Genomic DNA, 24,417 nt, shown 5'->3' with positions numbered 1-24,417 from the left:
CGGCGGCTGTGAAGGCAAGACCTTACGCACCCCCCGCATCTTTGCTGGCTTGCGGCTCCTCCATACAGTAGACCTGGAAGCAGTCGATGGCATCCCCGTTGTTCACAGCCCAGTAAATGGCAATGGAGGTGCTGGTGGCTGAATTTGGTTCCTGAGGTACGACAGTCGGTGTCTGTGGGACTGAGAGGAAAGTCTCCCGTTGTTATTCACACTCCTGTATCTTCAGCCAAATTACCTACAGGTTCGTGAGGCAAGCTGGTTGCTTATTTTCACTCAGGTTGCTTATTTCCACAGAACAAGTACAGCAAGTACATGAAATATAGATAATACTGGTGCAGTTTTAGAGCAATGGGTCCTCCTAAACTAGGAACAGAAAAGTTAATTGCTCAGCATTGGAATCTGTCCATTTCCCTCACAGTCTGGACAAAATAAGATCCAGTCCCAGTACTGGGACCACCTCAACCCTGCGCAAAGCATGTGCCCACCACCGGCGCAGCTCTTGGGGTCCCTGCCTATGGGGCAGGACCATCACGCAAGATGAGTCATGACACGGCTGCTCATTTCCAACCTCCGGCAGGGAGGCTCCCAGGGCTGTGGTAATCCTGGACATCCAAAGCTGTCATACAGCTCCAGTGACCCCTCTCCTTTCCCCAGGAGACCTACTCTCTTCAGTCACAGGGAGAGCTCTCCAGCCCTGCGCTCCACTTCGAGGCACACGTGCTGATGAAACCCCAAGAGAATCCTGATAACTTCAGGCCACCTCCTCAGAAAGGCCTGAAGACCCTGGAGCTTAACACAGGCTCCTTTGAGTGACCACCTTCTCCATTACCTGACCTTGCCTTGCAGCACAGGCACCAGAGGAGAGGACACCCTATGAAGAGGATGGTCATGAAAGCGGAAACTGAAAGCACTTGTTGGTAGCAAACAGCACGAGATAGCTCACTGATGGGGAGAGGGAGCTTGCAGAAGAAGAAAGTTTCCTCCAGAGGCAGACGTATGTAGCTGATCCCAGAAAGGTAGGCAAGGGAAAGGACCTGCCACGCCAGGAAGGGATTCATGCAGAGTGTCAAATCCACTGACATTTACAGGAGCAGGGATGTGCTTTAGGTAAAGGAAGGCTCAGAGCTCCTGCACTAACAGCCTGGGGAGCAGGAAGTTCCCTGCAGCCTTGGGTCCACCCCTGCCCAGAGGTGGACTCCTACTGCAGGTGCACTACCAGGTGCTCCCGTTTGGCATGGTCATTTTCCCCACAGGCCCAGTGGACAGAGGATCGTTGGTGCGCAGGTGAACCCAAGCTCTGCCAAAGCACCTGAACCTCATGGGACAACCAGGAGCATCCTTCACAAAGAGTGCTTCAAAGACCTCCAAGGTGCCTCAGATTTCATATAAACTTTGTCTCCTGATCGGCACAGATCCATCCCTGATGAGATATTGTTCCCCTCTATGATTATGGCTTAAAAGAGAAGGAGGGGAAAGAAAGAAGCAAAAAGCCCCAAAAGATGTTCATTGTTAAAGTGATTGCAGGGAGCGAAAATACATGGTTCTATTTCTTCAGCAAGCAAATTTCCATATTGCATGAAATATCTTAGAATCTCAGCAGAAAGCTTTTTTTTTCAGTTGTCTTCACAGTAATGATGATGATCCCCTGTGGTGAACAAGGCGGTCAATTTAAAAAATGATCATCTTTAGGGAAAGACTTCCTTTCAGTGGACCCAGTGGGGAAACCAGCTTTTTTTTTTCCTATGAAGTTGCCTAGAAACCACTATTTATCATCATAGAAACCCCACAACTGCGAGATTTATTATTATGCCAAATCTGAACGGAAGCTTAATGAATGAAACTTCTGAAAAAAAAGTTATAAATCAAAATTCAATTTGTTAACATTGAGAAACATTTGATTTCAAATTTCCTGTTGCATAATATGAAAGAAACTTTTGAAAGGAAGTCATTTCAAAGCAAGAAGTTGAAATATTCTCTTCAGAAACAGAACAATTATCTGTTATCAAAGTGCTGGCCCCTTTTTAAATGAATTCTAGTCAAAGAAATGAGGTATTTGTACCACACGTTTGACTAAATCATATTTTTCAACAGAAAAGTGTGACATTTTCTGTTCTGTTCAGTTTTCATTGAAGTGCTGTGGTGTAAGCAAGCTTTTCCTTCATGCTACCTAATCTCCACATCTCCCAGGAGAAAAAATAATAATCCTAAATATTTTATGGATACTTACCCCTTTCCAGTGTAATAAGAAATAATATTTCCTTGGCTTTGTGGACTTGAAGAAGGACAGCAGTTACATTCCTCTGTGACTTTAATGGAAGACTGTTACAATCAGCAAAGGTCCTCGCCTTCTGGTATAAAAGGGCAGGGCTCATGGCAGGCTTTGGAAATAATCATTTTTCAATTTTTAAGTTTTACCCATTTTACTTGTGGCACAGCCTGCATTCCAGCATGCTCAATGGCATGCTGCAGGGGTTTTTTATGCTTACACATTTGTTAATGGGGTGGCTTATGTGAAAGGAGGAAGAATTTGATGGAAAAGGGCTTTTCATTAGTGGATATGGAAAATTTGGAAATGGAGAGTGTTTTGAAGGAAAGATGTTTCTGAAGTGGTGAAATAAAAGTTCTATGAAATTGTTCAGTAAAAGACTATACTTTCTGAAGGAAAAATATGTGGATTGGAGTATTTCATCAAATGGCTTCAGTCAAAATAAATTCTGAGAGTGTCTATCATTTTCCTCCAGTATGTGATAAATGATGTACTCAAGGTGTTCAATTCCAAATGAAGTTTCGTGTAGGCATTTACCTATTTTCCTTCAGGAAGAGTGTAATCTTGAAAAAAAAAATATACATATATTTTTTCTACTGCTCACCAAAGTAAAAATCACAATAGGAATTGAAATACTTGGCAGTGGAAATGAAGAATGAAAACCAGGTATTTTAGAAAAAGAAAGAGAAGAAAGTATAAAGGATGAGGAGCTTTGAAGGTTGCTTGCTAATGGACAGCCATTCATTTCCAATTTGTGAAAGCAAACTGGTCTGGAGCCATTTGGTGTTAAGCAAACACAGTAGCTAATGCAAATCAAACTGAAAAGCAGATCTCTGCAGTTTGGGGAAAAACATGTTGGAACGACTAGTGGGAAAAGGAAATACAGCATGACAAAATGGGTCTGTCCTCCTGGATGACCTTGCAGGTAGGTAGCAGCCCAGGAAGAAAGAATGGTTGCACCCATGGGACTGCAAGAGGCAGTTTAGGAACAAAACCAAGACACATAGCACATTTGCACCACTAAGTTAACTCTGGCTGAGAGTGGATTACAAAAAAGATCTTTTTATCTGACTTCCTAAAGAAATGAGGCTGAGATAACGCTGCATGCACAAGTGCCTGTCCAACCTCACCTGAGAAGCTTTGAATGCTGCAGGCAAATTCATACAAATCTGACAAGGAAGTTAAGGTCTCAGAGATATTCAGTTCCTCTAGGTCTAATAAAAGTAGCGGTGCGGAGGAGAGAGACGATCTCCCCACAGTGACACTGCTGAGTGCACTCAGCTCTTATTAGACACCGGAGAGTCTGCACAGGATGGCACTTCTCCAATGTCCCATTAGGCACCTGAAAATCCAGCCAGCAAACAAAGCACCTTGGGAAAATCGATGCTTTAGTTCCAGTGCTCAGGGACCAAACACATGAGAAAGAGACATCGCTTGAAAAGCCAGAGAGTGATTATGGCGGCGGTGGTGCATGTGATGGTGAATGGGAGGTCACAAAGCATGACAGTGAGATGCAAGCTCCCAAAACAAACCTTCTCTTCAGAAAGAAGCACTGGAGTGAGACCCAATTATGAGGAAAATGAATCCACAAATTGGTGCTGACAAAATCTTCACTGACAGCTGTCCAGATCCAGATAATTTCTAAAGGTATATGTACAGGCAGAGCAGAAAGCCCACACAGGCAGGCTATTTACAGCATATGAAATATCAGATAGAGATGAATAAACCCCTTTATCATGTGCAATTTTCACTGCTGCCCTCTGAAGCAGAGCCTGTTTCCAGCTACAGTTAACTACTTTCCCTTCACGTCCCATGGGGGTTTCAGGCGCCTCCGTTCACCTGGCACAAGCCCAGGGATCTCTGCCGTCAGCCAGACCCCCTGCACTCCTCCCCATGCCAGCAATGCTGGGGCTGCCCCCCTTGGAGGAAGAGAGCTCAGGAGTCCTTTTGATTGCCTCTTCTGTCTCTGCCTGCAAGGGAACAGCAACTTCTTTAGCCCTGGGAGATTTACAGACAGAGACCTTCTGCTAGGCTGAGGTACAGATATCTTAAATGATGCAAGAATCCCCCGCTTTAGCACTTCTCCCTCTGTTGCTCATCTTAGTGTCCTACTATAAGCCAAACACTTGTGCACAATTAGACTTCATTTTACATTCAACGCTGATTGCTAATTACATGGTTTGCAAATTTATACTTCTCAAATAGATTCTGTTTTTAACTTCATAAAATTTCCAAAGCGTTGCCAAAATGTTAGCTTTTGTAAAGACAATATTCAGAGATGCTTACCAGCCACATGTTTTAAGGAGTGCTGGTTGCTCTGTCCTGGACTGTCCGCATAGTGCTCAAACAGTGAAAAAGCACTGGGGACCTTTTCTAAAGAGAGATTAGTATCCATTGCAGAAAGTAACCTATTTGGAAGAAAACACATAGCTGTAAAAATCCCTTGTGGTGTCACATAGTTTCCAAAGACCAGAAGACCATGCAATGCACGCTTCTCTAAATATTTGCCATGAACTTGAGGACAACGTGCAAGGAGAAGCTGTTTCCCTGATTTTGAACATTTAGAGCATACTGTGATTTCAGATCAGGAGTGCAGGGAGAGTGCACACGGTCTGCACACACTTGACCCCTGAGAACATGAGGATTTGAAGTTCACAGCAAGACTCCCAAGAGCACAGGGGTTTGGACTTACCAACTCAGTGCCTTTAAAGGTTACAAACCTTAGAGCTAAACTACTGCAGCTGACTCCAGAGATGTAATGTAAAGCAGCTGCTTGTGGCAAGCAAAAAAACACATGAGAAGAAAGATGGATTCCACTTAATTAGCCCATATTTGCTGAGTTAATTATAGGAAAAAACCCAACATATTTTTAACTCTGAGGCAGAAGCAGCTTCAAGGAAATGAAAGATTTTTTTCTTTTTTCATGGCAACTGAATTTTACCTTTCTCCCCTTCTTTTTTTCAGTCACTAAAGTAGTTAATTATGCCTAATTTTAACAAAGCACAACAAATATAAAATATACTTTCTTTAGAAAAACATGCATTGTTACGTAGACTTTTTCTTAACCTTTTTTAGCAAGTCAGGTATTATCAAAGTAATAACCAAACTCATGCACAAAACAGAATAAACTTTAAGTTTAGTGTGTAAGTTAACAAATAAAGACCAAGTATACAGAAAGCCTTGGAAAATCGTTTCGTCACATTATACCTGCTCTATTCTTATGCAATAAACTACATGCAGATATGTGGCCAGACGGTCACATTTTGACTTAGAACAGGGGAGTCCAAATGTATAGTCATAATTCTGCAGACTAATGGGAACCATGAAAGGGTGTTTGGCACATTCTCTTCAGACCACTCTCCTGGGGTTGTAATTTGACTGAGAACTGGAACCCTCACGTCATTCTTATACCCCAGTCCATCAACTTCACACACGTGTCGCTGTGATGGCTGAGGCAGCACTGACAAGGGTATGTTTGATGTACACCACTCAATATTCGGGCCCTTTGGGCAAAGTCAGTGGTGGTGGTGTGGGCAAAGCAGGTTTGGGGGCTTGCATAGGAGAAGCCTGCAGCCAGCCTGCCTGAATATTTGTAGTTCACCTTGGAAAATTTATTGGAGGAATATGGGCTTATAATTGAACACTTCTCTCATAAAGGATGGGTCTCACCAAAATGACTCCCTTGAGGAAATCACACATGGCAGAGAACTGTTTGTGATTGCATGTATTTACTGGTATGTGCAGGTGCGCCAGGATGCAGCTGTGATGAGGCAATAGCCCTCTGACACATCCTGAATCAGGCAGTGCCGGTGAAGAGGTATGGGAAAACATCAGCCCACAGTCTCCGGGTAAGCTTTTAAAAGCTACTTAATCTCATTTTCTTCTGGAATTGTGTTCATAAATACAGCCCAACAACTCAGCCATGTGAGTGACACTTTGCATTATAACCTTTCCGAGAGCAGGTAATACAGAACCAGACTAGTGAAAAAAGAACACACCAGTGATGTCTAAGAGATGGAAGCATGATCAAAAAGTTTTTTTAGTATATGTGTGTATAATAATAACAACAAGACACATCTGTTTAAAAATGTCTGTGTAGAGATTTAAAATTGAGCTGACATTTCAAAATGCTACTTGCTTAATTGATGTACTACAGAACACGTGCAAAACACTTCAAAACCAGTCAGTTACAGCAACAAGTATAAAACCTCTTCTCTTAATTTCATTATTTGTAAGGTTTATAAAAGTAGCTATGAATATTAGCAGTGTGTTTTCAAAGCTTGTAAATACTAAATGAAGCATCCAGCATGCTAGGCCTAGTACTCACTACGGTGCACTTAACCCATACTTCATATACCTTTTATTCAATTCTTTAGATGACTAAAGGAGGAAAAAAAGAAATGCATTAGCAGTTTTCAAAACCCTGAAAATGTTGAAGAGCCACTCACAAAATTTCTTTACTGAAAGAGTGGTGAAACATTGGAACAGGCTGCCCAGGGAAGTGGTTGAGTCACCATCCCTGGAAGCATTTAAAAGATGTGTAGATGAGGCGCTTAGGGACATGGTTTAGTGGGCATGGTGGCGTTGGGTTGACGATGATCTTAGAGGTCTTCTCCAATCTTAATGATTCTGTGATTCTATGATTCTATGATCTAACAGCCTTGCTACTCTCCACAGACATAAAATACACATGGCTTTATTGACTTGATGTTGTCTGGGATGCTGCTCATTCACACCAGCAGAGAATTTGGTTCTTTAAGAATATTCCACTTCAAAGCTCTGGCTCAGCAGGCTATTAGAGTCTAAACCTGGTTTTAAACTCCTGAGGGGTCAGTATTCAATATCCAGGTTTAAAGACCAGAGCACAATCAAATACTTTCTTAAACCAAGGCTTTTACAGAAAGAAATCACTTGTACATTAAGAACACTTAGATCCAAATTCTGGCTAAAATCTCCTTCACAACTTCTGGTTCGTAGAACCTGTATGAGATTTGTACTCATGGAGTGAGAATTTCTTCCATGCTCCATGAATCTTCAGCTAACATTTCCTGACTCATTGACAGAGAAGTTCCTGTCCTCTATCACTAACAGAAAGGGGCAGGGAATCTAGTAATTTTCCCACCCCACAAAAGAATTTCAGATTTTGCCAAAGCACTGATCCAGCACCTCACAAAGTTCAGGAAAATAAGATATATTTCTCATCCACCCCGAAGTAGGCAGTCTCCCATGGCATTCACTTGGTTACAGGATACTAAGACACTGCGTAGCTTGGAGCAGGGGAGAAAGCCAAATATTGCTCCATCATTTCCATAACTGCTGGTATACGGGCTGGGGGCTTATACTTAGAAAGCTGTTTTATTTTGCATGAATGATCAGTCTTTAGACAGTAATTTGAACTTTCCATTTCTTGCACCCCAGGATAGTTTCTCTGCAACTTCCAGGCTACATGCTAATTCCATAACGGTACAAGATTATTGTCTCAGAAATCCCATCCCCTTCAAGACAGCTGATAAACTTCTATAAAGGAGAAAGTGTCACACCTCACTTATGGACAAGTCTTGCAGCACAAGAACAATCTTGGAGGACCCAGGCCGTTAATGATTAACCTGCAAGACCCTCTGACACCAGCTTATGACTGACGACTGTATGAGCTAGGTACCTCAAGTCATGCAGATTCACTCTGGATGTTTTTCACATCCAGAATGGACCATTACAGACATGCACTTCACATGCACATTCCTAAACCTAGCCCATTGCCGTGGTTTAACCCCGGCTGGCAACTAAGCACCACACAACCGCTCACTGTTCTTCAGCAGTAAGCATTTATCACAGCCTCAGTAATTTGAGTGCATAACTACTGTCTGTGTCTGCTCATTAAAAAAAAACCCAAAAAAACCAAAAAAACCCCACAACTCAACAACTCTGTTTCCAGTTTAGATAATTTTCAATTACACTTTCTTGTTTCACCTTTATTTTTCATACAGTAAAGTACCTTTTACATAACATTTATTAATCCTCAGTGGATAATTAATTCTAGATAAATTATCATAGTGTCTCTTAGACTTCTCTTCACAAAACAAACTAGAACCATTTTAATGGCACAAGGCACGTTTTCATCCTATGCATCATCTTTGCAATTCTCTCTGAGCATTCACATGACAAAAGCAAATGATCTAGCAGTTTCAGAGTGGAATAGCTGAACTTGCAGGATTTAGCTATCTTAAAAAAAAAAAAAAGGAACGTAAATTACTCATTCTCAGCCTAGGTACTGTATAAGTACTTTCCTAACTAGTGTCATAAAAGCTACAGTATGAAAGCCATTTTTACTTACATTTAGGAAAACAAATCCATCAAGTTCTTCCATTTCTTTTACTGTTGTCTCCAAAGTTTTCTTTGCTGAATCAACAGTTTGCTGGAAGTTAACCATCTGCTCATACAGGTACTCCATTTTCATCTTCTTCACTTCCTCGAAGTTCTCAGATTTCTCATCGTATTGTGCTACCACTTTCTTAAGCATCTCTTCATTCTGGTTTTCCAATAACTCTGCATTTTTCTTACAGTTTTTCTGCAAAGTAAAAACAGATGCAAATTGATCTGCAGAATAAAATCACAACATTTAATGAATACACAGAAACTCTCAAGTACCCATGCATAAGCCATCCACCAGACTCCTTCTGGCATCCTGAGAATAAGAGAACTTTATTTCTGTAAGCAAGCTCATCTGGGAGAAATAACACTAGAGAAATGCATTAAAAATAATGGCAATTTTTTTTCTTTTACTATTAGTGTTTAAAATTAAACTTCTCTATTTAAGCATTGTGACAGGAAGTCTGACTGCAAAATAGCCAAAAATCCATACTTTCAACTGAAATTAATACAGTCCTCAAGGCTTAAGAACTAGGGCATTAAGAAGGTAAGACATTGGGCACAACTCATTTAGATGCTTCACAGAGGATTCTAAATAAAGGCACATACAGTGTGAGCTATTTATAAGCATAAACAAAATTAAGGGAACTTTTTCCTCCAGTTCTTGACAGTCACATAATCCATTTTGCAATAATGTGCAAAAACCCAATCTTTTCCTTCCCCTAAAGTTAACAACTTCCAGTGGGAGAGGTCAGTTTAAGGACTGGAGAAACAGCCTGTTTTAGTGGAAGCAATAACGCTACAAAACAAGGCAAGCATATCTTAGAAGTAATTTTGTAGATGGAAAGAAAACTAGTGCGATAAAACTCTGGACTTACCTCAACAGAGTTAAAAAGCAATTCAATATCACTCACAAACTCTTCAGTCTTCATTGACTTTTCTTCCAGTGCTATTAGCAATTCACCTAAGTGATCCTGAAATTTAAAATGTTTCAGTAACATAAGCACATTACTTTATAAAGTTTTTACATGCAACTTATTTGGGGTGAATATTTTTGTTTTGCCATGAGCCACCATTGGAACAATTGCTAAATTAAGTTCAAGTATCTCCCTGGCTACGAAGACAAGCACAGAAATAGCAACTGGAACAGTCACAAAACTGTTTCCAAACCAAAAAAAGTGAGGTCAGTTCAACAAGGTGCTGAGTGTCTATACAAGTTGTTGAACGCTATGAGTTCCAGTGCAGCTTTGCTAGAGACTGAGGGTACTCAGAGCCTCATGAAGGTCCTCGAGAGATCGCAGAAACAAGCCCATAAAAAGGAAGATAATGCAGGTAATTATGAGGCTAATAAATTATGCAGTGTTGTGCTTTTTTTCATTAGAATTTTAAAGATATTTCCTATAAACTAGAATTCATAAAAATCACTGGTTGAATTAGATGTGGAAACAAAAGCAGTCCAAGGGACAACAGGCATCACAGACAACTAATTTTTTTCTTAGTCCTTCTTGACCTTTCGTGAAAGCAAGCTGGTCATCTGCTCAGGTGCAATTTATAATTTATAAAAATACTTAGTTTTAATTAGCTGGCATAAATCTAAAAGGAAGGTTAACTTCCTTTGGTAACAGCTTCCTATTATGGCAAACTTCTACAGCTAGATCAGGATGCTGGATCTGCTATCTGTCGTAGCATACGACTTTCCATTAATTATAAAGTCACTTTGGACTGTACAATTGAAGGCTCACTTTATAAATATTTAGGGCCAATCACCAAGATTCAGAGGCAAACTTCTGTTTGTCAAGATAACCTATAAAATCTGACAGATGTCATCCATAGCTCATTTCATTTCCTGTGAAGCTATGTTCCTACAGTTAAAATTCAGGCGACAAGCATTTTGCTATCTTAATGTTTTGTCAGTAGTGATACAGAAGTAACAAGAAACATACAAATGCCATCTCAGAGTAACCTGAGCGCTAGAAATCATGTGAAGCCAAGCCTGTGTTGTGGCCAGATTTAATATTGGCTTCATGTCCATGCTCCACAGCCAGGGAGTGGTGTCATGGGATGTTTATTTGTGGCTTAACTTGACTCGCTGCAATGGAGGTACATTAGAGGGACAGCTGGGGACTGTGACTTTATTACTGACTTACTGGTAGCTTACTGGTGGCTAATTATCACTTCTAAGTCATGCATGTATGGCCACATAGAAAAAGCAACTCTGCTGTCATACATCTGCACGTCATGGAGATAGTTTGTACATACTGATATTTGAAACTGCCACAATGACTCTCCTACTTTTAATTTCTCTTTCTTGCATATGAGTTAATATAAAGATGACAAATACCATCAATACAAGCGCTTCTGGAATTATAATGAAATTACACAAGATCTGTATTACCATCAACCAAACATGTGCCAGGAAAGAGACCTCACCTTTCAGATTCTGTGGTGAGATTAAATAGCTGGTAACCAAGAAAGGAACATCTATATACTTGTACATGAACAAATCTGATATGGGAAAAGTGAGACGTCGCATGCTGTTTTCACAAGCAGAACTGCAATTTAATGAACAGCTTCCACAGAAACGAAAGCATTTTCACTAGTATTGATAGCAAAGGACTAGGCTACTGAAATGGAGGGCATTTTTATCTATCTTTTAGAGTGGTACAGCTTAGAGATAGTGGGAAGAAGTAGGACTTGCTAAACTCTTACCCGCGCTACAGCTAAAACACTATTGGCATAGATGAACATGAACTGAACAGAAAATAAGGATGGAGTTTCAACAAAACTGTGTAGTGTAAACTGTGTAACTCGTCTAACATCTCCAAGCAACCAACACACATAACTGGGACGGGGAACAATTTATGATGATACTGGTCCCCACATATGGAGGTTTCTGTACCTTGTCAAGTGAAATGAGCTGCTGTTACTAAAATTTTCTTTTCATAGAAACAACACTCTTCCCATTTTTCCCCCTACACATACAAACCAGAACAAACTTAAACAGGTGAGCAGGCTAAAAGATGGAAAGTCTAGTAACAGCTACATATAAACAAGGTCATTGAAACTTATGAACAAATAAAAATATCAGCTTAGCAAGCCTAGGACTCTAGAGAATACCTTAATAAGTCTCCCTTCAAGATCTCTTACAGGTGTTTGGGAATAGTTTTTATTTTATAGATACTGTGATTTAGCCTCTGGACTGCTCTCTGAAGCCTCTCCCCTGACAACACAGGAGGTCTAGAGAAATTAGCTTCAGTAGCTCCTTCCCTCACCCAAATTAATTCTTACCTTCATCTTGGTTGCAGCATCATCTAGTGTTGTGACTTCATGGTCTTTATGTTCTCCAAAAATCTTGTCAATAGCAGATATTGGGCATTTGCAGTGGTAACAGTATGTGTCTGCTTGCACTTTCTTCAGTTCTCTTTGTGGGCTCTCAACTTGAGGAATGTTTGTTGCTGATTTTTCAGGATACATCACCACAAAGCCTGAATCTTCAAGCTCAATGGGTCTTCTTTGCTCTGGCGCATTAACAAATTCATAACTATCACCAACATGCTCAAAAGAGTCCCTGTCTTCAAATAATAGCTCCTCATGTGTGAATTGAGATGATATTTCATCTTGCAAAAGTTCTTCTTGTGTAATCACATCATAGTCCATTGACTCAGCAAGATCTTCATAAACATCGGGGTGCTGCTCTTCTCTTTGCAAGTCTGGCTTCTCTGTTTGCTGAATGGTAGGGACACGTGAAAGATTTTCCTGGGTATACTGATCATCTTCACTGTCTTCAACAGGAGTCCGGACATAGGGGACATATTTTTCCATTTCAGGAATTGCTGTTAATTCTTGCTGTTCTTCCTGCTTATTACTAGCTTCTTGATATGCAGCTCCCTGATAATCCACTAGTTGACTATACAACTCGTGATGACTTGATTGCTCTGGCAACTCCTCAGTTGTTTCTACAGGTACATTTTCTTCTTCTCTTTGTTCAGTTGTATCACTTCTTGCACCTGAAAGAATGACTTTGTTTCCAAAAGGAATGGCATGCATTGGTTTACAAATTGTTGCTTGGATATCACTGTCAACCTGGACTTTCTCTCTCTCCACAACACCCCCTTCTGGCAGAACCTCAGTTCTGACACGTTGAACATCACCAGACCCCTGCTTGTGTTTGTCCTCTGAACCTGGAACTGAAATTCCTCCACTAAAGGACTCATCCTCTGGTAACTGATCCTTTTGAGGCCCTATGGCCTTACTTGGAATTTCATCTTTAAGAATGTATTTTTCAAAATATATTCCTGTTCCGTCATCTGTGTCTGAATTTCTGCTAGGGAAAGACGCATTAGAATTACCACTTTCCTCATCAGAAGGAGACTCATCCTTTGTCTTTTCTCCTACTGCTTCTGCATAGAGGTCCTTGTATAAAAACGACAGAGCAGGTGGCTCCTCTAGAAGCTCTGGATTAACTGCAGCAACAGTGGTAGGGAACAACAGAGATCGTTCTAGCACTCCTTCTTCTGAATCAAAGAGTGGGGTTCCTGGTGACTTCCGTTCATCTTCTACATTTGTAAACTTTTTACTGCTAATATCAATTGATTTCTGCAGAGGTAAAGGTTTTGGAGCATCTGCATAGGACTGCATTTTGCTTTCTCCTTTCACAGTACCATAAAAGACTTCATCCAGATCCTCAAGTAAGGAAAATTCCTCTTGAAAAGTATCTACCTCAGCACTTTCTTTAAAAGACGTGGCTTCTTCCACAGGTTCATTGGGATCTTCTGTCACAGGAAACAATGAACTTGGTCTTTCAAAATGTGGCTTAATTGGGGATTTGTCATCAATCAATGTATATTTTTCAAAATAATCCATATCGGCCATACCATTATTAGGATCCAACACTGCATTATTATTGTTTTCTGGCAACACGGGATTTTCTTGTGTTTCTCCAGTTTCCTCAACATCATAATTTTTGACAAATTCTTTTAGTTCATGGCTTGCAGGCTTTCCCAACACTGAGCTTTCTGAAATTTCTGTGGTTGTTCCAGAAGCTAGGGCTCTATGGCCATCATCAGCTAATTTTCTTTTAAATGAAGGATTTGTTTCCAAGTATTCTAGTTTATCTGGCATGTGTTTACTTTCTTCTTGATCAACAGAAGAAATATGTGTAGGAGCATGAATATTGAGTATTTCATAACCTTCTGAAATTATATTAAATAGATCTTTTTGTTCAGTAGGCTCTGGAGCATGCTGACTGTCTTCTACAGCGCTCGCATGTTCCATTTCTTCCTCTTCTCCTCTCAGGTAATGTTCAGGCACTTCAGGCACTTTGTCTACCTCTGGATGCTGCATTGCTTCCATTTTTGTAGGGTTTCCAATTCTAGTTTCACGCTCTGGAACTTTGTCTGGACCTGGATTATCTCCTCCCAGAGATGATAAATCATACCTTTGTGCTCTGTGACTAGTTTCTGAGGACACTCTGTGGGAAATTTCACTTGACACTGAATCAGAAACTCTAAACATATCTCCTTTATTCTTTGTAGCATCATGAACTGTAAGTTCTGTGCAACTTCCAGCTGGGAATTGTTTTGATCCAAAATCAGAAGCTTCATTTGGAGAAAGTTGAATTTCTTGCCTGTTTACTTCTGTAGCTCTTATTGGACTAATTGAGCGAGCTTTCGCCTCTTCCACCAGCCAGCTAGCTAGCCCAAAAGATGGAATATCTGGATTCTGCTTTTCATCAGAACTAGAGCTAATGGACTTCATCTCTGCTGAAGAAAGGCTGCCCCATTCACCAGAATAATGCTGAGTTTTGTGTGTCACAGTTTCATAAACAAGATCTGATGAAACAGCTCCCAGATGCTCTAAGGATGTATGCTTTTGGTCTGCAAAATATGGTTGCATTTCATGTCTATCCTCTCCTTCAGTATCAATGCCTGAAACTATGCTAGGTTGCTTTCCAAGCATGCCTACTACATCGGATGAAGATGATGGAATATTTTGTTTCTCTGCATCATCAGTGAAAACCACTGATACTGACTTTTCGGGTAATGTACGAAAGGGTAGAAATGAATCTGATGACACTGCTTGCCGGTCTGCTACAGCAGTCACTTTTGACTCTGTGGTCACTGACCTTGGCACTGTCTGCACATCAGGTTGTATTTCTTGCTTATCCTGCTCAGTAGTGAATTTGGGGGGACTTCTTAGCTGCTCTGATGACAAATATTTTGTGTCCAGCAAACGATCTTGAGATTCTTGCTCGTCTTGTTCTTGTGTGTGTGTTAGAGACATACTCTCCAACTGCACTGTCTTCAAGCTTGCTGATTTAGGTGAATAGAGCTGAATTTTTTGCAATTCTTTTTCATCATGTGTTGGAATTACACGTTTACGCTCTGATTGTGCAGACTGGGGAATAAGTGGCTGCACGCTTTGCTTTTCTTGTTCAGCAAGGGACCATGTGGGAACCAAATAATCAGAGGCTGGTTTTAAAGAAGGTGGAATTTCTTGCTGACATGTTTCATCAGCTGAATAAAACAGAACGGAAGGTTCAGACTCCAGTTTTGAAGATACAGTTAAATAATCTTGACTTTCTAGAGTTTCTGCTTTATCTGGAGAATATGAAAAATTTAATTGTTCAGATTCTAATTGCGCAGCTGTGTGGAAGTAATGTGGAGTCTGTTGTCTCTCTGTTTCAGGTAAAATTACATGTTCAGCCTCTGACTGTGCAGCCACAGGCAAATGTAGATGAATTTTTGTATTCTCTGCTTCTTTTCTAGCAAAGAAGAAACCTGATGCAGGCTGGGCAGTTTCTGTCTGCTCTGTTTTACAGTGGGTGTAAGATAAATCTAAGTGCTTGGGGGACAGGCCTCCAGTTACAGGTGAAGACTTTGGACTTCCTTCTGGTTTTGTTTCAGAGGCAGAATGTGAAACATCCAAAGGTACAGACACTGTTTGTTCAGTAAGAGGTGAATATGGTTGGCCCTCTGCTTCCGCAGTGGAAAAGGATAAATCTTGTTGTTTAGTTTCCAACTGAGCAGTTAGAGATGAAGCAGCCACAGTGTCTCGCTTTTCTGAACGCCCTGCTCGAAGCAGGGCTGCTTCATGCTTTTCTGCTTTGTCAGCAGGACTTAATAAATCTGATTGTTCAAAGTCTGGTTGTGCAGTTCCCTGCTCCTCAGTCCTGCCAAAGGTATATGATACAGGAGATGTTTCTGGTTGCTCTGTTTCAACAACAGAGCACTGCAAATTAACGCAGTGCAGTTCAAGTTGAGCCCCATCCCTTTGCTCCATTTCACCCGTGAAATATGATGTCTCTGGATGCTCCAGCTGGGCACTCTGTGGTTGCTCTGCTTTGCCATAGGAGTGCAATAAATCTGGTGGTTTCATTCCATAAGTCTCTGCTTTGCCAAGAGAATATGACAAATCTGGACATTTTGATTTTAGTCGTTCCATTTGCAACTGCTCTGCTTTTCCTGTGGAATATGAAAAATCAGAAGGCACGAACCCTGCTTGTGCAGTTTCCTGTTTTTCTGTTTTGCCAAGCGAATGTGATAAACCTGGTTGCACTAAGTCTAACGGTGAAGCTGGTTTCTGCTTTTCTTCACCAAGGGAGTGCAAAAAGCCAGGCTGGGCCATTCTGTTTTCCTCTAGTTTGCTGAAGGACTCCAAAAGCTCTGGCTGTTGCAGTACTTTTTGGGCAGGTGGTGAGTGCTCTGATTTGCCAACTGGATAGGATAAATCCATTTCTTCCACCTCTGGTTGTTCAGTTTCATGGTGCTCTTGTCGACCAATAGAATATGACAAATATTTTGATTTCTGATGTGTAGCTTCCTCTTCTATTTCTCTAACAGGGTAAGATAGCTCTGGATGTCGCAACTCTGGCAATACCATTTCTTGTTCTCTTTTGCTAGAAAAATGCAACAAACCTGTATGTTCCAGTTCACCTTGCACAGTTTGCATTTCATCTGTTTTACCAAGGGCATGTGTTAAGTCTTGTTGCTCTAAGTCCATTTGTGTTGCTTCTTGTGACAGTGTTTTGCAAATGGAATATGATAAATTGGGAAGTTCCTGCTCTGGATGTGCCATTCCTTGTTGCTCAGTTTTTCCAATGGGATGGGGTGTTACAGGCTGCTCTGATTTCTGTTGTGTAGCCAGTGGCTCCTCTACTTTGTCACTGGAATACGACAAATCTGGATGCTCAACCTCTGGTTGTGCTGTTCCTTGCTGTTCTGTTTTGCCAGTGAAAAGCAGCAAGTCCTGATGCTCTACTTCCACTTGAACAGTTTGTGGCTGCTCTGTCTTCCCCGGGCAAGATGATAAATCTGTTTGTCCTAACCCAAGTTGTGTGGTTTCTTGTTGCTGTGTTTTATCAGTGGAAGATGATAAATCTGAATGCTCCAACTCTTGTTTTGCCATTTCTTGTCGCTCTTTTTTGCCAGAGGAATACAAGAAGTCTGGGAATTCCCCTTCCAGTGGGGCCCTATTTTGTTGCTGTGCTGTGTCACAAGTACTTGACAACATTGGCTGTTCCAATTTCAGTCGTACTGTTTCCTCTGGGTGTAATGCACAGCTTCCCCTCTCCTGTTTGACCTCTGGTTGTGCACTTTGTTTTTCTTCACTAACAGAAGAGGATAAATCAGGGTGTGGTACTTTGCCCATGGCATCTGAGACGGCTGGATGTTCAGACTCCAGTGGGGCAGACCATGATGGCTTTGTTTTGACAAAAGAATGCAACAAATCGTGTTCTTTCAACTCTGGCTGTGTTGTTTTATGAGGTTCGGCTGTGCCAACAGAGAATGACAAATCTGCATATTCTGATCTTGCTTGGGAATTTTGCAGTCCTTCTGTTTTCCCCATAGAGCACTGCCGCTCAGGGTGTTCTGCCTGCATTCCTGCACCTTCCCATTGCTCTTCTTTGCTGAGAGATGATGAAAAATCACCCGGATGTTCCTGCTCTGGTTGAATCTTTTCTTGTCGCTGTACTGTGCCAGTGGAATGCAATAAATCCGGATACTCCAAACCCAGTTCAGCCATTTGAGGTTGCTGTGTTTCACCAATTGAACATGATAAATCCGTTAGTTCTGCCTCTGGTTGTATGATTTCATGGTGGTCTAATCTGCCAGCAGATAAATCTGAATGGTTTGATTTTGCATGTGCAGTTTCTTGTTCTGCCTCAGTAACAGAATAAGATAACTGTGAATGTCCCAATTCCGGCTGTGCTTTCTCTCCTTGTGCAGCTTTTTTTAAGGAATACAGGAAGCCTAGCGGCTCCTCTTGGGCAGTTTGTGCTCGCTCTGTTTTGCCAGGCCAAGATGATAGATCTGGTTTTTCTAACCCCAGTTGTGTAGTTTCTTGCATCTGCATATTATCAATGGAATATGATAAATCAGGATGCCTTGGCTCTGGTTTTGCCATTTCTCTTTGCTCTGCTTTTCCACTATGAGATGATGCATCTGGAGCTCCTAGTTTCTCTTTTGCAGCTTGTGGATGCTCTGCTCTGCTGACAGACTGTCCCTCATCAGGGCGTCCCAAGGCTGTGTGCTCCATCCCTCGCTGCCCCACTTTGTCGGTGGGGGAGGCCAAGTCTGTGTGGCCCAGCTCCAGCTGGGCAGGTGGGAGTTGCTCTGTTTTGTCACGAACATACAACACATCTGGCTGTTCCAACCCCAGCTGGGTCGTTTCTTGCACTTTGTCAAGGGAGCATGCTAGACCAAGGTGTTCGGGTTTCAGCTGTGCAGTCTGCAGTCCTCCTGCTTTGAAAATGGAATAAGGCAAGTCAGGATGTCCCTGCCCTGGCTCTGCCACTTCTTCTTCTTCTGCCATACCCACAGAATGGGCCAAATGTGGAATTTCCATTTCTGGCTGAACCATTTTCTGTTCTGCTTTTCCAAAGGGGTAAGTTAAACCTGTTTGCTCTGATTCTCGTTGTACTCTTCGTCGCACCTCTGTGTTGTCCAGAGAATATATCACATCAGCGTGTCCTGCCTCTGGTGGGGCCATTTCATCATCCAGCCTGTCAATGGCAAATGATAAATCTGGTTGTTCCAAGTCCTCCTGGGCATGTTTTAATTGCTCTGTTTTACCAGGAGAATGTGATAACTTTTCTTGCTCTAACTGCTGTTTTGTGGTTTGCCATTGCTCTTCTCTGCCAACAGAAATTTTTCTGTGTTTCTGATCCAACACTACTACTTCTTGTTGGTTTGTCTCATCAGTGCAATGTGACAAATCAGGATGCTTCATTTCCCATGGTGCAATTTCTGGCTCATTTGCTTTGCCAAGGGAATATGTCAAATCTGGATGTTTTGACTCTATTTGTGCAGTTGCTGGAGAAGCTCTTTTTCTGGCCATTTTAGGCAATTCTTGATATTCTGGATATTTTGAATCCAATTGTGAAGTTTCTTGCTGTTTTTTTTGGCCATCAGAACATGTCAAATTTGAGTATTTAGACTCCACTTCCATACTTTCACCTTGTGCTGCATCACCCAGGGTTCCTGGTGAGTCCAAATGTTCTGACTGTCCCTGCGTTTCTCCCACAGAGTGAGAGAGCTCTGGATGTCCTGACTCCTGCGCTATGGTGTCACCTGGTTTTGCTTCACCACTGTTGCACGAAAAATCTGGATGTTCCATCACCAGTGGTGCAGTTTCTTGTTGCTTCAAACGAAATGGTAAGGTTGGATGTTTCAACTTTTTTTGTTGTTCAGCTTCGTGAAAGGAATATGACAAATCTGGATATTCTGAACTCGCTTCCATTTCCAGTGGAGCTTCTTTTCCACCGGAAGATGGCAAAAATGTTTGCTCCAGCTCTGGATGTACTATTTCTTGTTGCTCAGTTTTGCCAGTAAAACTTGAAAGAAATGGTTGCTTTGATTTGTGTTGTGTCATTTCCTCCTGCATCTCTGTACTTACATAGAATGTCTGTTCTGGATATGCTGGCTCTGTTTGCATTTCTTCTTGCATTTGTTCACTGAGAGAATATGGCAAAGACAGATGCGCTAACTCTGGTTGAGCTGTTTCTTGCTGTGCCAAATTAATTTGTTCTATGACCTGTGGCTCTTCTTTCCCCCAGGTTTCTGACAAATCTGAATACTCCATTTCCATTTGCATAGCTTTTTGTTGGGCTGTTTCCTGCTGTTCTAGCTCTCTCTGTTGTTCTTTTTGTTCCATTCTGCCAAAGGAATACGATACATCTGGCTGGGCCACATCCAGTGGTGTGGTTTCCTGTTCCTGACTACCAGCAGTGGAACAGGAGGGAAGCAACTGCTCCTGCTCCAGTTGTGCCATTTCCCAGGTCTTTTCTCTGTCAGTCGAATGTGAGGAGCCCAAAGATCCTGACTCCACTCCTTCTTGCATTACTTCTCCAGTGGTAAATGAGAAATCCCTATTTTCTGAAGCTAGTTGTACATTTTCATGTTGCTCTGCTTCACTAATGAAACATGATGGCTCTGGACCTTCTAAGTCTTTTTGTACAGCTGCTTGTGCTGTTTCTCCATGGGAAGATGGCAAATCTGCTTTCTCCAACTTTGGTTGCAATATTTCCTGTTGTTCTGTTTTGCCAGTGGAATATGTCATCTCTGGCTGTTCTGTCCTCAGCTGTGAGGTTTTATGTTGCTGGTTTTTTCCTGTCGAGTATGATAGAACTGGATGCTCTGACCGCAGTTGAGTAGTTTCTCCTTGCATCCCCTTGGCACGGGAATACAGCTTAACTCCAGGTTGTGAATCCTTCTGTACTGGCTGTGGCTGTTCTCCTTTGTCACCAAAATATGACATAAGAGAATTGTCCACATCTACTTGTGCCAATTCTTGCTGCTTTGTTTTATTTGTGGGATATGGTAAATCTGAACGTGCTGTTTCCAGATACCCAGTTTGCTGTGTCTCAGCTCTTCTGGTGGAATCAGATATATCTGGATGTACCAACTGGAGTTCTGTAGTGTTTTCTTTCTCTGCTTCTTCCATCAAACATGAGAAATCTGAAGGTACCAGCGCAAGCTGTGCTGTTTCTTCTTGCTCTGCTTTTTCAGCGGAATAAGACTCTGGCTCTTCCAGTTCAAAAGGAACAGATTTTTGTTCTTCTGTTTCTTCCCTGGAAAACAAAAACTCCTGGCGTTCCATTTCCAGTTGAGCACTCTCCGATTCCTCTGTTTCTTCCCCGGAAAAAGAAAAGTCGGGATGATCCATCTCCAGCTGTGCACTCTCCAACTCCACCATTTCTTCTCTGGAGTATGACAAATCTGGGTGCTCTGTCTCCAGTTGGGTTCTCTCCAATTCCTCTGTTTCTTCCCCGGAAAAAGAAAAGTCGGGATGATCCATCTCCAGCTGTGCACTCTCCAACTCCACCATTTCTTCTCTGGAGTATGACAAATCTGGGTGCTCTGTCTCCAGTTGGGTTCTCTCCAATTCCTCTGTTTCTTCCCCGGAAAAAGAAAAGTCTGGATGATCCGTCTCCAGTTTTGCACTCTCTGATTCCACGATTTCTTCTCTGGAGTACGAGAAATCTGGGTGCTCTGTCTCCAGTTGGGCACTCTCCAATTCCTCTGTTTCTTCACGAGAAAAAGAAAAGTCGGGATGATCCATCTCCAGCTGTGCACTCTCCGACTGCACTATTTCTTCTCTGGAGTATGAGAAATCTGGGTGCTCTGTCTCCAGTTGGGCACTCTCCAGTTCCTCTGTTTCTTCCTTGGAATATGAGAAATCCAGGTGCTCTGTCTCCAGTTGGGTTCTCTCCAATTCCTCTGTTTCTTTTGTGGAAAAAAGCAATTCTGGATACTCTGTCTCCAGTTGGGCACTCTCCGATTCTTCTATTTCTTCCCTGGAATATGAGAAATCTGGGTGCTCTGTCTCCAGTTGTGCTCCCTCCAATCCCTCTGTTTCTTTTGCGGAAAAAAGCAATTCTGGATACTCTGTCTCCAGTTTTGCACTCTCTGATTCCTCTGTTTCTTCCCTGGAATATGAGAAATCTGGATGTTCTGTCTCCAATTGTGCACCTTCAGATTCCTCCATTTCTTCCCTGGAAAAAGAAGAGTCTGGATGCTCCATCTCCAACTGTGCACTCTCCAATCCCTCTGTTTCTTCCTTGGAATACGAGAAATCTGGATGCTCTGTCTCCATCTGTGTTCTCTCCAATTCCCCAATTTCTTTGCTGGAATATGAGAAACCTTGATGCTCCACCTCCATTTGTGCACTCTCTACTTGTTTGGTTTTTTCAACGGAAAAATCAGGGTGATCCAAATCTACTCCTTTATTTACAGCTGAACTTTTCTGAGTTTCTTGTGTTTCTGTGTGAACAGGATATGAAATGCCAAAATATTTAGAATCTATCTTTTCAGGAATAGGTAAATTTAGTTTAATTCCTTGCTCCTCGGATTCTGTTTTCTTCTTTAAGTGAACATTTTGGGTTTCTGGTGGTGGGGTCTTTTGACTCTCTTTTTTTTTAGCAGAATACAATAGACCTGAATGCTCAGTTTCTGACAGTGCAGTTGTTGATGAATGACACTCAGTTTCTTGCTTCTCTGTTTCATCTACAGAGTGTGGTAATAGCACATATTCAGACTCAGATTGTGCAGTTTCTGATGACTGAGGAATATCCCCCTGTCTTGTTTCAGCTAGAGTAGAATATTTGGGTTTAGCTGATGGAGCACTAGGTAAGTAAGACTGAACTGCTGACTTCTGTGCTTCCCTCTCAGGATGTTCTGACATGGATGCTGTAGGCAAAATAGGTTGGGTGCTTTGTCTACCTAATTTATTAATAAAATCTGCTGAAACAGACTGTGGTGCAGAAGTGGGCTGAATTTCCTGCTCCGTTGGTTCATCCAGAAGATCTGATGTTATCAGCAGGGATTGGTCTGGTTTCTTGTTTGCAGTTTCAGCTGAAGGAAGCAGCACTTGTTTCTCTGATTTAGCATCAGACTCCAATGAAATGGAGGTTGATTGCTCTGTTATTGACGCTTTGGCTACAGGTGAATAACTTTGCTGCTTCCTGGCTTCTTCAGGAGGGCAGGACTTCAGTGACTGTCCTGATACCTGATTTGGAATCTCCAAAAGAGACTGTCTGTCTTTTCTTTCTTCATGTTGAAGTGCGGTTTCTGCACCAAAGCTTGAAAGTCTGCTTGGTTTATCTTCCATTTTAATGGGTTTAATATTTTCAGATGAAACATGATCTTTATTAGTAAGCTGTTTTTCAAGAGGTGTTGTTGGTGAAGAATAGCTTTGATTTGCATGTGCTGTGGGTTGCTGTCTTTGCTTCCTTCTTCTCTCCGATGGTGTTTCAAGATTTCTACTTCTTGCTCTCTGGAAAGGTTTTGGATGTGTTGCTTCTGAAAGTAAACTGAACTTCTGCGATCTTTCTTTTACTGATGTTTCAAGGAACTCTTCAGAATCTCCTGAAACTGAGCTACTTCTCTGGATTCTGGCTTTCTCCAATGTTTCAGGGGCTGGCTCAGTCCCTCCAAAAATTGAGTTGAACAGCTGGATTCTAGCTTGTACTGGTCCTCCAAGGATCGGCCCTACTTTTCTCAGTTTGCTTTCTCTAAATATTGATCTTATCGGAGCACGCTTAACTGGCTCTTCTGTGATGTTCTCTAGATCTTCTTTGTCCTCCAACATTTCCTCATCTGTGTCTTGTGCTTCCACCTGTTCAATGTTCAACACGGAGCCCTGCACATCTCCTAGAACAGTTCTCGGTTCTTGTCTCTGCATTCCAGAAGAGTCACGTTTCTTACTGCCCTGGCCTCCCTTCAGGTTTGTAGCCATCAGCACCCTATTTGAAGACTTACGCTTCCTTTTCCGAACAATCTTACCTTCATCCATAATAAAGATAACTTTTCCTGGAGGAGAACCTACTGGTGAACTTTCCATACTGTAAAGATCAGAAGTTGTACTAGTTTCTGAGGCCCAGGGAGTAGAAGATCTGCTTGAGCAGGTTTCCCAGGTTATCCCACTATCTTCACTTTGAACTGTTACCATAGAAAAGGAAGGGTTAGTCATGATGTACTGCAGCTTGGGTTTCACATCTTCGCTTTGGATAAGATCTTTTAAACTGAAAAAAAAAGAAAGAAAAAAGAACAAGAAAAAAAAGCCATAAAATCACACAACAAATAAAATTACCGCAAATCTAAATTTTTGCATTAAAGCAAAAATACTTTTCAAAGTTGTAAAAATTGTGCATAAATTTTGAAACACAAGCATAAGCAAAGTCATATTTCATCTGACAAATGTATTTTAGATAACTTTTTGTAAAGCTGCATGTTGCAAGGTTAGTTCAATGAAGGAAAGGGGGTTTTACATGCTCTTGACAATGCAGGAAAAACAGTCTTTGATCTGACCTTGTTTTGCCAGTGTGAGACTGAGCTGATTCGGGGGCTATTCTCCAGTGCCTGGTAATCTCACAGTATAATTTAAACCTTGCATTAAACACAAGATACTGTGTTTTAATAGCGCCCACACTTGCTTTGCCTAAGTGTAAATGATTATACAATGCTCAAAGGGGTAGAGAATCTATCCACTAGTTTGTTACCAAGTTCTCATGTGTTTCATCCTCTAAGCACTCTACGTATTTAACAAAGTAATTTAGAATACATTCAACAATAAAAATATACTAAGCCCTCCCCAAATGAAATAACAATGTTTTATTAAATCTAACCTTAAACCTTATGATGTGCAATCAGTACACCATCATATGCTGCAATTAAATCTCTCTCAGTTAAAAAAAAAAAAGGCTGGAGAAACGTTTTCTAGGAAGCGTTAGGAAAAAAAAAAGTCTTAGAAATAAGAGTGTAAAGAATAGCAAAAGCAATTAAAAG

The 24,417-nt window shown here is 41.5% G+C and overlaps 1 protein-coding gene across 1 annotated transcript in view; it reads right to left on the bottom strand.

Annotated features, from left to right (window-relative positions):
- The window catches only part of CMYA5 (cardiomyopathy associated 5), a 55,597-nt gene that overhangs the window by 23,818 nt on the left and 7,362 nt on the right, over nucleotides 1-24,417 (bottom strand). The window contains exons 2-7 of the mRNA XM_009272460.2: nucleotides 11,921-23,654; nucleotides 9,511-9,606; nucleotides 8,598-8,831; nucleotides 6,624-6,646; nucleotides 4,553-4,674; nucleotides 31-180 (exon numbers count right to left, since the gene is read on the bottom strand). Of these exons, the coding sequence (XP_009270735.1) occupies nucleotides 31-180; nucleotides 4,553-4,674; nucleotides 6,624-6,646; nucleotides 8,598-8,831; nucleotides 9,511-9,606; nucleotides 11,921-23,654 (12,359 nt within the window). The remainder of the gene's footprint in view (nucleotides 1-30; nucleotides 181-4,552; nucleotides 4,675-6,623; nucleotides 6,647-8,597; nucleotides 8,832-9,510; nucleotides 9,607-11,920; nucleotides 23,655-24,417) is intronic.

The sequence above is a fragment of the Aptenodytes forsteri genome, unplaced genomic scaffold (genome assembly GCF_000699145.1).
Source record: "Aptenodytes forsteri isolate BGI_AS27 unplaced genomic scaffold, ASM69914v1 Scaffold92, whole genome shotgun sequence".
Taxonomy (NCBI): Eukaryota; Metazoa; Chordata; class Aves; order Sphenisciformes; family Spheniscidae; genus Aptenodytes; species Aptenodytes forsteri.
The sequence above is the reverse complement of the archived record's forward strand: the minus strand, read 5'-3'. Positions and strand labels throughout refer to the sequence as shown.